General features: G+C 40.3%; 1 protein-coding gene across 1 annotated transcript in view; it reads right to left on the reverse strand.

The window, feature by feature from the left end:
* Positions 1 to 15,155, reverse strand: part of LOC149066938 (thrombospondin type-1 domain-containing protein 7B-like) — a 117,736-nt gene that overhangs the window by 37,664 nt on the left and 64,917 nt on the right. The window contains exons 2-4 of the mRNA XM_089253151.1: positions 5,301 to 5,436; positions 4,978 to 5,155; positions 3,852 to 4,278 (exon numbers count right to left, since the gene is read on the reverse strand). Of these exons, the coding sequence (XP_089109277.1) occupies positions 3,852 to 4,278; positions 4,978 to 5,155; positions 5,301 to 5,424 (729 nt within the window). The 5' untranslated portion in view covers positions 5,425 to 5,436. The remainder of the gene's footprint in view (positions 1 to 3,851; positions 4,279 to 4,977; positions 5,156 to 5,300; positions 5,437 to 15,155) is intronic.

A 15,155-nucleotide genomic window follows, 5' to 3' on the forward strand; every position in this document is an offset into this window, starting at 1 on the left:
AAAACCACTTGGTCCGGGGGCCCATGATGCTCTTAAGACGGCCCTGCTTGGTACTGTCATTCTCTATGGGGGGGGGGCATGTTCAACCCGTTGCTCGCGAGCACCACGGTGACCCCTGAAGTACCCAGAGTGATAGATGCTCGTATTTAGATTTCCAGCTCGCGAGCACTTGATCGACTTTCCAATTAGAGCACCTTGTAAAAATTGCATTCAAGGATTGAAATCATCCCGATTTCATGCGTTCGTATGAACTTGCCGTAAGGGTGCTCTTCTTTCGATGACGGGTACAGGCAGTGCTTAAAAAAGCAGGACATGGGGCAGAGAGTGTCAAGATAATGTGTTTGAAACAAAGTATCGAAAATATCGTACAGTTAAAAGCAATTACCGCGGAAAAAAAAAAGGACATTACTTACACATTGGGTATGCATAAAATTACACTACTGGCACTACTGGAAAGGGGAAAAAACTGCATGACACATACTGAATATAAAAACTACATTGGGAAAAGATGCGGAAGGAATACAGAATTAGTTGCTAGGAGAGGAGTACACTTGCAAATCTGTTTGCATTCCAAATATCTAACAATACACTATTTTTACATGAGAATAGATGAATAAGGAATTCAATCGCAAACCATATGTAATACGCAAACAGCTAGGGGAAATTTTATGCACTTCCTAGACCATAGTCTCCCAAACTTTTTGTTCCATCGCCCCTTTCATCAGAAATTTTTTCCTCTCATTGCCCCCCAACTCAAGTAAACCCATAGGATCCTATGTTAAAAATATGCTTAACATGAACCTTTTAAATGGAAGATTGCTTAAAGTGCAGGGATTTGTAAACCTGAATGCAAGGGTTGGTTGAATATCGTTAATGCATCAATGTGGGGGAGGGGAGGGGGGACACGACGTTGTTGTTCCTGAGCGTGTTGAGGGGAGAAGAGTGACGTGTGCACTCTTATCACTCTGTCGGCTCGTTGTTGCCACATTTGCAAAAGCTGTTGCAAGGATATAAGATCATAGTTGGCACTGTGGCAGAATCAGATGATGCAGCTTTGTGTGAAAAACACTTATGAACTTTTTAATGGACCAAGAGGGCGCTTTCCTCCACTTCGAACTATTTGGATAAAATTGGAAAGTTTCTCCAACTGTGCCTCAAAGAAAATGAAGCTGGAGGCGTATAATATTACATAGCTAACGTATTTAGCTTTATCGTATAAATAATATATTTCCCTACATGTGAGAAAAGGGCTGTGACGTGTCCCTGGAATATACAGGGTGTCCTATAAATTCGTAAATATTTAAAAAATTCATAAAATTTGAAGGAATCTGTATATTTAAATACGATTTATGAAAAAGTTATTCTCACGAAGAGGGATTTTTGTGTGAATAAAAATTTAGTTACAACTTTTGTCGATAGAGGGCATTGAAGAAGCTTATCATTGAAAATGTGCAAATCAGAGTCCTATAAAATGCAAGATATATGATTGAAGGCTCATTGCTGAATTTCCCATGTAACCGACGCTCACATGAGTTTTTTTTATCGTGATGGCGAAGTTTTTGTATCTCAGCAACGAATAGCCGGCAGAAGCTTTACGTACGTTTTGAACACAGGAGAGATTGAAAAAAGGTTCAGATCCAATCATTCCTCCCTTATTTTCCTTGCAGTGCCCTCAATCGACAAAACTTTGAACAAATTTTTTTTCCTGTACCAAACTTTTTTTCCCATTTTGAGAATAACTCGTGCAAACCGAATTCAAATACACAAATTCCTTCAATATTTATTAATTTTTAAACTGTTCGCTTGCGGATTCATGGGACACCTTGCACTTTTCGGTTATCATGATTACTGTCTTGAAATGGCATCCCTGCGCCAATTTTGATGATTCATGAAAAATTCACCGTGCGCGACAAACAATTCATCGATGGGAAATTTCAGCTGTGCAGGGTTAACACTACAAACGTCTATAGCAGGAGGCCTCAGCTGCTATAGAAAACCTGATAAAAACTTCTCTACTTGCTTTGGAAAGTGAATCGAACCATCGCATATATCATCTGAGGAAAGACATTTTGAAAAGCAATACATTATTATTTGCTGTACCTATGTTTCTTGATGTGATTTTACTCTCAGTTCCTATGGAACGCACCTTGTATAATATTCAAACATGAGATCGACAAAACGTCCAAATCTAAGTGGATCAGAATGACCAACATTTTATTATTAGCCACTTTAATGCTCAAAAAATGTATTGTACTTCGGTGATTTAAAAATACGAAAAAAGCCAGTTGTGAACTCTTACACCTGCCGAGCCTAGCACCCTGGCTAGTCCAAAATGTAACAAAGGTTTCTGTAAAAATAAAAGCCCTACACACTCTATCTGTCGCTGCACTAGACCAGGGGTGGACAACCCCTTTTCCAAGCCGTGCCGCAATCAAGATTATTTTCGATGCGCGTACCACTCTACGAATTTTGACACGCAGACCTGATGCCCAGCTTTTATGGGACACGAGAATTTTCTCTCGATTTCTGTGAAATATTTTGATCGGCTGTTCTCTTATTTTCGGAAAGATGCTCAGCTTATGCCACTCCTTTGAGTACTAAATGTTGTTTTTATTTTTGAGTCATAAACATTACCGCAATGCAGATTGCATATGTACGTATGTCGGTAGATGCTCATCTTACCTACACCATGATGGTCATAGACACCGGAACTTGATGACTTGTGAGAGGGCTTAGCCCGTCTCCCCCAAGAACTCTTCATGAATATAGAATTTGATTGTATTATCAATGCATTTCTCCCATGTGGGCGACCCTTGTGAATCTCGAACACATGGAACAACGTCCATTAACTATGCCCAAAGATACATAACCTAACAGAAACGCATTGAATGTAAAATCATCACACACTCGTCATTATAAGAGTGTCTACCATGCTAAATATAGGTTTGGTATAGCCTACAAGACCATCATTCATAAAACAAGGATTGATTGAAAGTTAGAGAGAATTTCTTTGATTGTGAAAAACGGAATGGAATTTCTTTAAGTTTTGAAAAAAAAGCGTTCGCGCGCCACTCCTGATACCATGAAGTACTCGTGCCGCGGGTTGACCACCCATGGACTAGATGATCACATGAGCCGGTGATAGGTAAAGAAGTAGCGTTCTCATCTTCTCAAAGAACCTTTGTTACTTTCTGGACTAGCCAAGTGTAAGAGTTGGCGATACGTGCAGTTTATATATATTATTGCATATAGTTCTAACTCTGATTCACTACATTATCAATAGTTACTTGAATCGATTCGCCAAATTAAAGGGATCCTTTTATCAATACTCCATATTACACTGGTTTCGAAAAGTTAAGCACGTGGTGGCTAATATAACATAACTATACACCACTTTAATTTTGCTCCTCTGGATTGGACAATTAGTAGATTACCAACATTTGGTTCTCGGGCGTACTGTTCCTTCACGTAAAGACTTTGGCGCACAGTACTGGCAGATATCGTCTTACCAAGAGATGCTTCAACCACGGATGTAATAGTTGGGGAGGTCACTCGTCGATCCCGCTTGGTTGCTATAGCAATATACCGATTGATTCCATAATCGGTATATTGCAACAGTAGCCAAGCGGAATCGACGAGCGACCTCCATAACTTATACATCCATGGTTGCAGCGTCACTTAGTAAGACAATATCTGCCAGTACTGTGCGCCGAAGGCTCCACATGAAGGGAATTCTACGCCCGGCTATAACGTGTTTGCGTTCCACTAACCGTCCAATCCAGGGAGGGAGGCAAGATTTTTACTAATGTATTTTGAAATGATAAAATAGGCAAAATAGGATTTACTCTCACCTTCAGCACATAGTATTCGGCGGTCTCTTCCTCTCTTTCGTCATCGCACTCACCAGCCGAGCAGTAGAGGTGGTCCTGCAGCCTCGGACATTGCCTTCCACCTTGTTCCGGTGCAACGATGACCCTTTGGTAAAACACGTCCCGGTATTTCTGGCAGTAATAGCTGCTGCTGTCGTTACTGCACGAGTGCATGTCGAAGTCCGCGACGACGCAATCCTGGGGACAATCGATCGAACAAGTCTGAACCGAATCTGGTTGCTTCCAGTAAGTCCTACAAGCAGAACTTTCCACTTTCTTCGTGGGTCCGTTCGGGTCATCGTAAAGGCAATGGACTTCTCTCTGGGCTATTCCCGACATCATCGACGTTCGACAGGTCGTTGGCACAGGCCTCGTTGGGACACACGCTGACCATTTGCCGACTACCCACCTGAATTTGACAAAAATAAAGGTGAAGATACACATAAAATAAGTCAAGGGTTCTTAACCTGTTTCAGCCATGACCCAAAATCAACAGATCAGCTGATCAGCTTCGCCACCCATGGTACTGCTTGTTTTTGGAAATTAGTGAAAGTGCTAGAATTAGTGGAACAAAATTAGAGTCTGAAATTAGTGACAGTTCGAAATGATGGTGCGGTGACGCAATAAATGAATTTATAACGTGATTAAGGGGATTTCTACGACTCATCCAGGAAGCGGCTGAGAATCAGGTTTGGGTGGCGTGCGACACATAGCTCAATAATCCTTATCTGGATTTGAATTCATAAGACCCATCTCGGAAGATCCCCACAAATCAAGTTTGAGTCTCGACCCATAGCTCAAGAATTCTGGTGTGTAAGTGGATTTCTACGACCTATTTTGGAAGGCCTTAGAATCAAGTTAGGATCGTGACCCATTGCTCAAGAATCCCTGCCTGTAGGTGGATTTTTACACCCCATCTCGGTAGCCACCGTGAATGAAGTTCGGGTCTTGACCCATAGCTCAGAAACCCCTGATTATTGGTGGATTTGAACGACCGAATCTCAGAAACCCCACGAACCAAGTTTGGGTAGAGGTCCATAGGTTAAGAACCGCTAAAATAAAACGATCGGCAAGTAGATGGAAATGCTGAGTATGTTCTTTTTTTTACCTCAAGTATTTCGTAAGCTTATCACATGACTTGAAACATTCTTCCACCATGTTCGGTTTCGCTGACGCGCCGCACCTGGAATCGTGCTGCTCACGTGATTCGTAGTCCGTACATGTGACGTTTCTCTCACGTTGTCCGATCCCGCAACCTTGTGAACTTATGCATGGACCCCAGTCGCCTTTTAGAAATGGATAATATACAAATATATATATATATATCAATCACCAGTTAATCATGATGAACTGATAACGCTCATGAGAGAATCATGTTTGATACAGCGATTGAGAATGATCAGATGGATATACGCATGCTAATCGTCTTACCTGATCGCCACAGAAACATCGGGGAGTCATCACAAATTGGGAACTTGACGGCATAGCTCATTGCACAGCAGGTAAAGATCATCATCAAAAAGTAACTCGGGTAATTGCCAAATAACTTGTCCATAGTTAACGTTTTCTGGAAATAAAACGACACGAAAATTATTCATTTTACATGAAAGTAAAATTGCTTGATGTATGTTTTACGACCTATAGCAATTTTATGTATGATTATACACTGCTTGACAAAAAAATGATTTCCCTACTTTCACTATGCAAGTCTCAGGGGGATTGTGGGCTGATTTAGTTTCTGTTGTTTTGGAATAGAATTAGCAATAAAATGAGAGTCTGCTGGGTTATTTGGCATGCTTAATGATCGTGTTTATTCGTCAATGGACATTTTCTTCTCTGACGACGAAGGCGTGTTCCAGAATGACCATGTGCTTAATGAACATCTCTACCCGTAAGTGGGACGTTTTCTCTCTGAAGACGATAAGGGGTTCCTGAGTGGTGATAGCGTATTCCAGAAAGACGATGACATGCTTGATAATGAAAATGTGTTCCAGAAAGAAGATGACATGCTTGATAATGAAAATGCGTTCCGGAAAGACGATGACATGCTTGATTGTGAAAATGCGTTCCGGAAAGACGATGACATGCTTGATAGTGAAAATGCGATCTGGAAAGACGATGAAATGCTTGATAATAAAAATGCGTTCGTGAAAGACGATGACATGCTTGATAATGAAAATGCGTTCCAGAAAGACGATGACATGCTTGATAATGAAAATGCGATCTGGAAAGACGATGACATGCTTGATAGTGAAAATGCGTTCCGGAAAGACGATGACGTGCTTGATAGTGAAAATGCGTTCCGGAAAGACGATGACATGCTTGATAGTGAAAATGCGTTCCTGAAAGACGATGACATGCTTGATAATGAAAATGCATTCGGGAAAGACGATGACATGCTTGATAATGAAAATACGTTCCAGAAAGACGATGACATGCTTGATAATGAAAATGCGATCTGGAAAGACGATGACATGCTTGATTGTGAAAATGCGTTCCGGAAAGACGATGACATGCTTGATAGTGAAAATGCGTTCCGGAAAGACGATGACATGCTTGATAGTGAAAATGCGTTCCTGAAAGACGATGACATGCTTGATAATGAAAATGCATTCGGGAAAGACGATGACATGCTTGATAATGAAAATACGTTCCAGAAAGACGATGACATAATCCATAATGACGATATAAGCACCCGAATATCGCAGTGGTAAAATGACCGTCTTCCACTATGAAGGTTACAGTCAACGTCTATGGGGTTGAATATGGGCAAAAATATCAGAAACGAGTTCTTTACCTACTGAGCTTGGGGCGACCATCGATGGACGGTGCTTTCATTTCCCATACAAGTCCACTGGTTGGGAATTGCCGTATGGCGATATATGACCAGAGTTGGTATGTGGTAAAGTTGAATTACGATACTGTGCGCTACGAGTACGTATGACTCTCTTTAACCGTCAATGGACATTTTCTTCCCGAAGAGGATAACATCTTCTCCATTTACAGTGACGTGTTCTAGAATGACGATACCGTGCTTAAGGACACAATCTCCATCTTTACCCATCAATGGGCATTTTATTCTCTGATGACAATGCCGAATCACTTTTAAAGAAGAAAACTTTTTGTTACTGATATTTTTCTCAAAGCAGTTCTTTGTTTTGAATTGCAATAAAGTAGTGTCGTTTAGAAAAAATCACACCACTTGGAGAAACCTAGAGAATGTGGAAGCATGTGAATGGCCAAAAGAATGACCTGTTGAGCGTGCGACGATAACAGGGGCATAGAGGGTGTGAAAGCATGTGAACGACAAAAAGATTAACTTGAATGAACTCATATAGGATGGTTATAAATAAGCTGACACTTCTCAGACGTATGTAGTGCCTATTCTGACGGAGGTATTTTGAAGAAGCTTGATATATAGGATATATGGACTATGGAGAAAAGAATGATTCAATAAAAATAGTGAAATTTTTGACATCCCGGTGAAAAAATGGCGCTTTTCTATCACAGTTATTTTTTCCCGCATGGTCTGAATAACGTACATACCAAGTTTCAATGAAATACGTCCACCACAACGGACGCTACATAGGTAGGAGTAGACAGTAGTGTCAGTATGATGAAGATAATTATGTCAGTTTAATTATACTGACACTACTCCGACCTATGTAGCACCCGTTGTGGTGGATGTATGTCATTGAAACTTGGTATATAAGTTATTTGGACCATGAAAAAACGATAACTGCGATGGAATAGCGCCATTTTTTCACCGGGTGGTCAAAACTTTGAACTATTTCTTCATTGAAAATCTTTCTTTTCCCCACGGTCCACGTCTATTTTGTAAAATTTTATGTATAAAATAATATATATAAAATTGATTTTGTGTGTGCATATTTTCTATGTAAATCTACAATTTTTAGACCAATCTCTGCCAAATTTAGAATTTGTATACCACACAGGACCCGACTTGAACGATAGGACACTTTAAAAGTTCACCAGAGTTGGGTCAATGTCCGGAATGGGCGACAAACTGTCGGACAACAATGGTTTTTGGGTATCAACAGCGACTTTTTGAATGTTAATTTCGGTCACTGTGGTTTTTCAACAATGTGTTTGAGACATGTATACGCCTTTTGCAATGATTTGTCACTTCTTTAATGCTGCCAGTATATGGAGAAAACTCTATCACAGCAGTGTACTGAAGCTAGTAACCTATATATGCCAAATTCAAAACACCTCCATCAGATTGGGCGCTACTTCCGTCTGAGAGAGAAGTGTCAATTTATTCATAACAACCCTGTATAAGTACAGGAAGATGTCTTCTCCACTTTATAATACAAGATATATAGAAAACTGGCTGTGCTATATAGAAATATTGATTTTGGTAAAAAAATTAGAAAATTTCTTCTTTGGAGCGCATGTATGCTTAACGGTACCGTGCCGTCCGTTAACGGAACGATACCCTCCATCACACCGTAGCTTTCGTCATAAGGCTTTAAGGAAGAAATATTTATTTGCTTTTATTACGTGGTGGTAGCGCACTTGTCCGGAATGCGAGAGGGAGTGGGTTCGTGTCACCTTTTTTGACAAATGTGAATTTTTCTTTAGAAAAAAATCGGCACCTCTACATAACAGCCAGTATCCTATACGCATCTTGAATCACATAAGTTACTTAAATTATTTGCATTATTTTCAAGATAAGCGAAACTAATGCCAAAAATTTCCATTGTATCGGTGTATGGCAACAAATACATATTTACATATTCTCAGTTGCTTTTGAAATATGTTCATACAAACGCTGTATGGTTCCCTTAAAGCGCAGGTCTAATTATTCGTAATAAATGACTTGGAACACAAAATCAGCGTTCTACTTAAGTTTCTGTATTGCACTGAACTGTCTGACGTAACTGAAGACCAGGGGTGCTTTTAGAAGAAACGAAGGGGTGCGCAATGTAAAGACGAATAATTGAAGGTCTAATTGAGTACCTCTTATGAATTGAGCTCCTCTATCTCGCCTTTCCTACGGCAATCTCTGGAAGTTTCTGCGGAATAACAGAATCCCTTCCCATGTTCAACTTCTATTATCGAACAACCATTATTACAATAAATCAGGTGGAATCTAAGCCTATATTTACGTGCTCCGCGATCCGATCAACATAAATACATACATCTGAATACAGCTCCGCTCACTTTACTGTACCACACACACACACAGGCAAAAGGCTTCCTCTTCTAAGACTTCAGGAAAAGTTAATGGTTCGGGAAGGAACAGAGGCTAAAGGGTATATATAGACGCACACACACATAGACATTACCACCGAAGTTGGCTTATGAATATTCAAGAAGTTTCCTGTTCGACGGGGAATGTTCGAGAAACTCCACCATGGGGAGATTCCCCCTCCACTGTGCATTTACACAGACCTGGAACTTCCCACGGAAAAGTTTTGCCCGAAATGAACGATTTCCTGCCACTATTTTAATCTGCACGTAAACGATTTTCCAGTCGCCTTTTGCCTTTTCTATGGGAGTTTTATAAATGCCAGAGGGAAAAATTTGACTCGATGGCTTTCATGGAATTCCACTCCTTCCTTCCCCGATTCCCCGTTTTTAACGATTTCCCATAATCCTCTTATCACTAATGTCGAAAAGTATTTGCTCCAATTTTTACTGTTATCATCGTCATAATTATCATTATGGCTTGTAGTATTACGTGTGTGTGTGTATATCAGGAGTGAGGCTTATAATCAGGTTGTTTTTCAGGGGAATTATGGGGGAAAAAAATTCACCGTCAAATAATTCACCAACAACTGTTCACTACCGGTGGGTTGGCCGAGTGATTGAGCAAATGTGTGAGTGACCGGATGAATTGGCGAATGAGCTACCACTACCGATTAAGGTAGTGAGTGGATGAGTAAACGTGTGAGTGACCGAGCAAGTGCATGATTGAGTAATTTTATGTGACATGAGTGACCGAATGGGTAGGTGAGTGACCACATAAGTGACCGAATGGGTAGGTGAGTAACCACATAAGTGACCGAATGGGTAGGTGAGTGACTACATAAGTGACCGAATGGGTAGGTGAGTGACTACATAAGTGATCGAATGAGCAGGTGAGTAAGCGTATAAAATACCACGTGATTTGGCGAGTGGCAGTATAAATGACGGACCACGTGAGTGACTGTATGAGTGATCAAGTGAGCAGGTGAGTGGGCTATCAAGCGAGTGCACTTATGAGTGACCAATCCAGTGGGTAACTGGGAGATTGAGTAACTGCATGAGTGAACCGGCGAATGGTTGTGTGACTAAGTATATGAGCTATTGAGCGAGTCAGCGATCGTATCAGTGACCAAGTGAATAAGTGATTGAGCTGGCAGTGATCGTATGAGTAAGCGAGTAATCGTAGGAGTTATGTATATATACAGTATATATATATGATCGGTGGATGAGTAAGTGATCGATTGAGAGTGATTGAGTGAGTCAGTGACCGTACAATTGAACGAGTAGGTGAGCGACAGAGTGATTGAGTATGAGTGACCGAGAGAGTGACTGTCAATGATTTAGTGAGTGAGTAGAGTGAATGATTAAGTGAGTAAACGATTGAGTGACTGAGTTTTATATGGAAGTTTTATAAATACCAGAGGGTATTTCTGTGGTAGGACTTGATGACTTTCATGAAATTTCACTTCTTCCCTCACCCCAATTTCCCAATTTTCAACAATTTCCCATAATCCTCTTATCAATAATGTCGAAAAACTTACTTCCATTTCTATTGTCATCGTTATTATTATTATTATGACTTGTATTATTATGTGTATCGGGAGTAAGGCTTATAATCAGGTTGTTTGAGGGGGAATTATGGAAAATTCACCGCGCCACGCAATTCACTCTGATAGCAAAAAAAATTTACCGTCAAACAATTCACCAACAACTTCATCGCCAGTGAGTTAGCAAGAGAGTCAATGTGTGAGTGCCTGAATGAGTTGATGAATGAGCTAGTGAGTGAATGAGGGAAAGTATATGAATGACGGAGTAACTTTATATTGAGTTAATGGGTGATTGAATAACTATATGAAGGACAGAATGAGTGGGTGAATGACCGTATTAACGGCCATGGGAGTGACCATATGAGTGAGCATACTCTGAGAGGCCGAGTGAGTGATTGAACAAGTGAGTTATCAAGTGAGGGATCGAGTGAGTGGATGAGCTATCAAGTGAGGGATCGAGTGAGTGGATGAGCTATCAAGTGAGGGATCGAGTGAGTTAGTAAGCGAGTGATCGGATGAGTGAATGAACTATCAAGTGAGTGACCATATGAGTGACCAATCCAATGGGTGAGCGAACGATTAAGTAATTATATGAGTGAACCAGTGAATGGGTAAGTGACCGTTTGAGAGTCAGTTATCGTACTTCGAGGCACGAATACGAGCCGCAGAGAGCAACAGGCATAAACGTTACACTTATTCATTGATTACACTTCACTCACTATGAGTTGAGAAAAAACTCTATGAGTTTAAAAAATTGATTGCAGATGGCAGCACTACACATAACAAGCATTACACACAAACAAACGTCACGGAAGGTTCACTATACATCACTATACATTCCAATATGTACCAATTCGTTAGAAGTTCCGCAGAGGAATATGTAGGAGGTGCATGCCTGGTTTAATAGTAGTAGTAGTAGCAGTCAGTTACCGTATAACTGAACAATTGAGTAGGTGACTGACAGAGCGATCGAGTAACCGTATGACTGAACCGATGAATGGTTGAGTGAGCGATTGAGCGAATATGTGGCTAACGGCCATATTCACCGACAGAGTTTCAACTTCAGTCGCAGGTGAAAGGATTGAAGATCGAGACGGATTGGTGAAATTCTGGATTTTAAACCACAATCCGCGTCGATCGCTAATCCTTAAACCTAGGCTTGCAGTTTAAACTCTGTCAGTGAATACGGCCGTGAGTGAGTATTTGAGTGACAGACTGAGTGAACACCATGAACGATCTAGTTCATACTCGAGATATTGAGCAAGTGAGTAAACGAATGAGTAGCTGCCGAATAAACTAGTGACTCAGTGACAAGCATTGAGTGACTTAGTTTTCTCTCTCTCCATTGAAGTTTTATGAAATGCTTGAGGGAAAAATGGAATCTCACTCCCGTCCAATTCCCTCATTTTCAACGATTTCCCATAATCCTCTTTTCACTGCTGTCAAAAAATTTGTTCCCTTTTACTGTTATCTCATCATCATCATCACCATTATTGTTATGGTTTAGTAGTTTTCCTGGAAGTTCCCGAAAACCGTGTTATTGTGAAGCTTAAGTCGTTTGTTTTGAGTACGGATTACTTTATAAGAGGGGGCTACGAATGTGGATGGACGCGCGGAGGGAACTTATTCTAATTCCGGAGGTTATTGATGTAAAATCCTCGATTTTACGGAAAACCTTTAGGGAAAAATCCATTAAAGGTGATTAACGTATTTAAAATCATTTCCGTACTGCCGAGGAAATTTCTAAAATTCTGAGTGGATTTCGTTATAACCACCTCGTTCGAATAATTCGTTCAAACAGGGGGACATGTCCGTGTTAGACCAGGAATTTGTATTGTGTGATTGTTTTGAGGCATTATTGCTAGTTGACTCGGTATTTCGAAAGATTTACGGAAATTACTCGAATGACAAAATTACGCATGTTTTCGGAATTTCCCCTGGTAATCTTCGTGGCGCCAAGGTTTATGGATTTTTGAGGCCTTACGTGTATGGAAGTAAGGCTTAAATTCTGTGGACCCGGAAATTTCGCTTCTGACATTTCACCCGTCGCATATTTTGCCCCTGACATTTTGCCGTCCGTGACCGTATGATTGATCGCATGAGTAACTGCCGTGTGAGTGACCATATAAGCGTGCGATTGACTCAATGGGTGAGTGACCCTATAAGTGTGCGATTGACTCAATGGGTGAGTGACCCTATAAGTGTGCGATTGACTCAATGGGTGAGTGACCCTATAAGTGTACGATTGACTCAATGGGTGAGTGAGTGACCGCGTGAGTGTGTGATGGTGAATAAACATGTGAATGATCAAGAGAGTGACAGTATGAGTAATCAAATGCGGGATCAAGTGCACGACAGTATGAATGTCTAAGTGATTGACCGTATAAATGTCTAAGTGATTGACCGTATAAATGGCCAAGAGAGTGATCGTGTGAATGAGTGAGAGTGACAGTATGAGTAGCCAAGTGCGTGATCAAGTGCATGACAGTATGAATGACTAAGTGATTGACCGTATAAATGGCCAAGTGAGTGATCGTATGAGTGATCAAGCGAGTGACCGGTTGAACGACTTGATGAGTGACCGGTCGAACGACTTGGTGAGTGACCGGTAGAATGAACTAGTGAGTGACCAAATGAGTGAGCGATTGAATGATCAAGTGAGTGACCGATTGAATGATCAAGCGAGTGACCGATTGAATGATCAAGCGAGTGACCGATTGAATGATCGAGTGACCGATTGAATGATCGTGTGAGTGACTATGAATGACGAAGTGAGTGACCGTACGAATGACCGCATAAGTATGTTAGTGTGAGTGACCGTACGAATGACCGCATAAGTATGTTAGTGTGAGTGACGTATGAATGACTCAGTGAGTCATATCGCAGAGTAATAACATTTCAGGACATAATTATCACGAAAAAATACGCCAAAGGATCATGACTCCCGAGTCATGCCTTTTCTTTTCGGGATTTGGCCAGGGATCTCCAGCCACTTTGTGAACTGGCTACTTTACCGCACACCAACGCCGGTTATGTATCGTCATACGGCAATTTCCCACCAGTGGAGTTGGGTGGGAAATTAAGGGTCCACCCATCTGTGGTCACCCCAGGTTCAATAGGTAAAGAACTTGCTTCTGAAGTTCTATGCACGGATTCGAACCCATGGACCTTGATGGTCACCTTCATAGCTGGAAGACGAGCATCTTACCACTACGCCACTGGGGCGCTCCGTTGTGAACTGGCTGGTCAAAGACTGAAATTCGGACATTGACCTTATCTGTACTGTGTATTTTATATGTATTGATTAATTTTCTAATGTATATTTTGTTTCAAGCTTAAGTACATTTTATATATTCATTTTCTACCGGAAATTTCATTCATTTTTTTTCTACTTTATCTTTTATTTATCCATTTTATCTTTGTTTTATACATTTATTAATTTCCAACAATATATTTTATTCATTTTCTGCTGTATTTCTTGTTTGTTGTCTATTGCATAACATTTAATTCATTTATTATGTATTGTGTATTTGAATTATTTACTTTATACTGTATTTTACTCACTTTTTTGCTGCTGTTTATTTTAATTATTTATCTTTCTACTGTATATTTCAGTTCTTTATTTTCTACTTTATTATTTTATTCACTATATTCCTACTGTATATTTCAGTTATTTTTTCTTCTCTATGATTTTATTCATTTATTTTACACGTACATTTTATTTATTTTCCATTGCGGTTATGTACTTGTAACTCAATGGCTGTTCTTAGGAAAATGAAAATACAAACAAAAACTAGGCAATTAATCCCCTCATCCCCTCACCCAACATGAGCTACCGAGAACCATTCTTGGTAACATTCCATAAAATCCACAGACCCCACCCCCACACAACCAGAACTCTTACATACTCAGCATATGCAAGTCAATTATACATCCTCGAGGTATTAATGACCTGAAAACATGTGGGGGGGAAATGCGATGCGTTCAAATTTTACATCTACACCTACGTTGAGCAACACTTACGAGTTTTCCCATGATATCTAGAGCATTACTTCCCATCAATTCATTACCTCCGTTCTATCTTTAAGACCTATTAGGCTTTCAGGAGGAACCTCCCAGAAAAAAAAAAGAAGAGATACCAAAGAGAAATCTTTTTTTCGTTTTCTGGAAAGTTCTGGCAGAGAAGAAACTATAAAATGACTCATTTCGAAGCCACCTGAGTTCCGCAAGTACTCCTAACCACTTTCGATAGGCCATAATTCACTGTTACTTTTGGCAGGTAGACAGGCCAGAAGAGCTCAATGGATATAAATGGTTCGAACAAATGTTTCGGCGGAGAGTTTCGGAGATATACATATATATGTATGGACACGTATATATTTAGGGGGGAAATTCCTGTTTCTGATACTCGCATATTCCTTGAAACAGAAAATGAATGTTCCCTTCCGGTGTTTTATACGGTGCTAAAGGAAATGCAGTGCTTTCTTATTATTCCCAAGCCACTGGCCATTTTTCAAGTTTAACA

The sequence above is a fragment of the Pholcus phalangioides genome, unplaced genomic scaffold (genome assembly GCF_987345545.1).
Source record: "Pholcus phalangioides strain wild (caught in Gottingen) unplaced genomic scaffold, Ppha-v1.0 ptg000032l_1, whole genome shotgun sequence".
Taxonomy (NCBI): Eukaryota; Metazoa; Arthropoda; class Arachnida; order Araneae; family Pholcidae; genus Pholcus; species Pholcus phalangioides.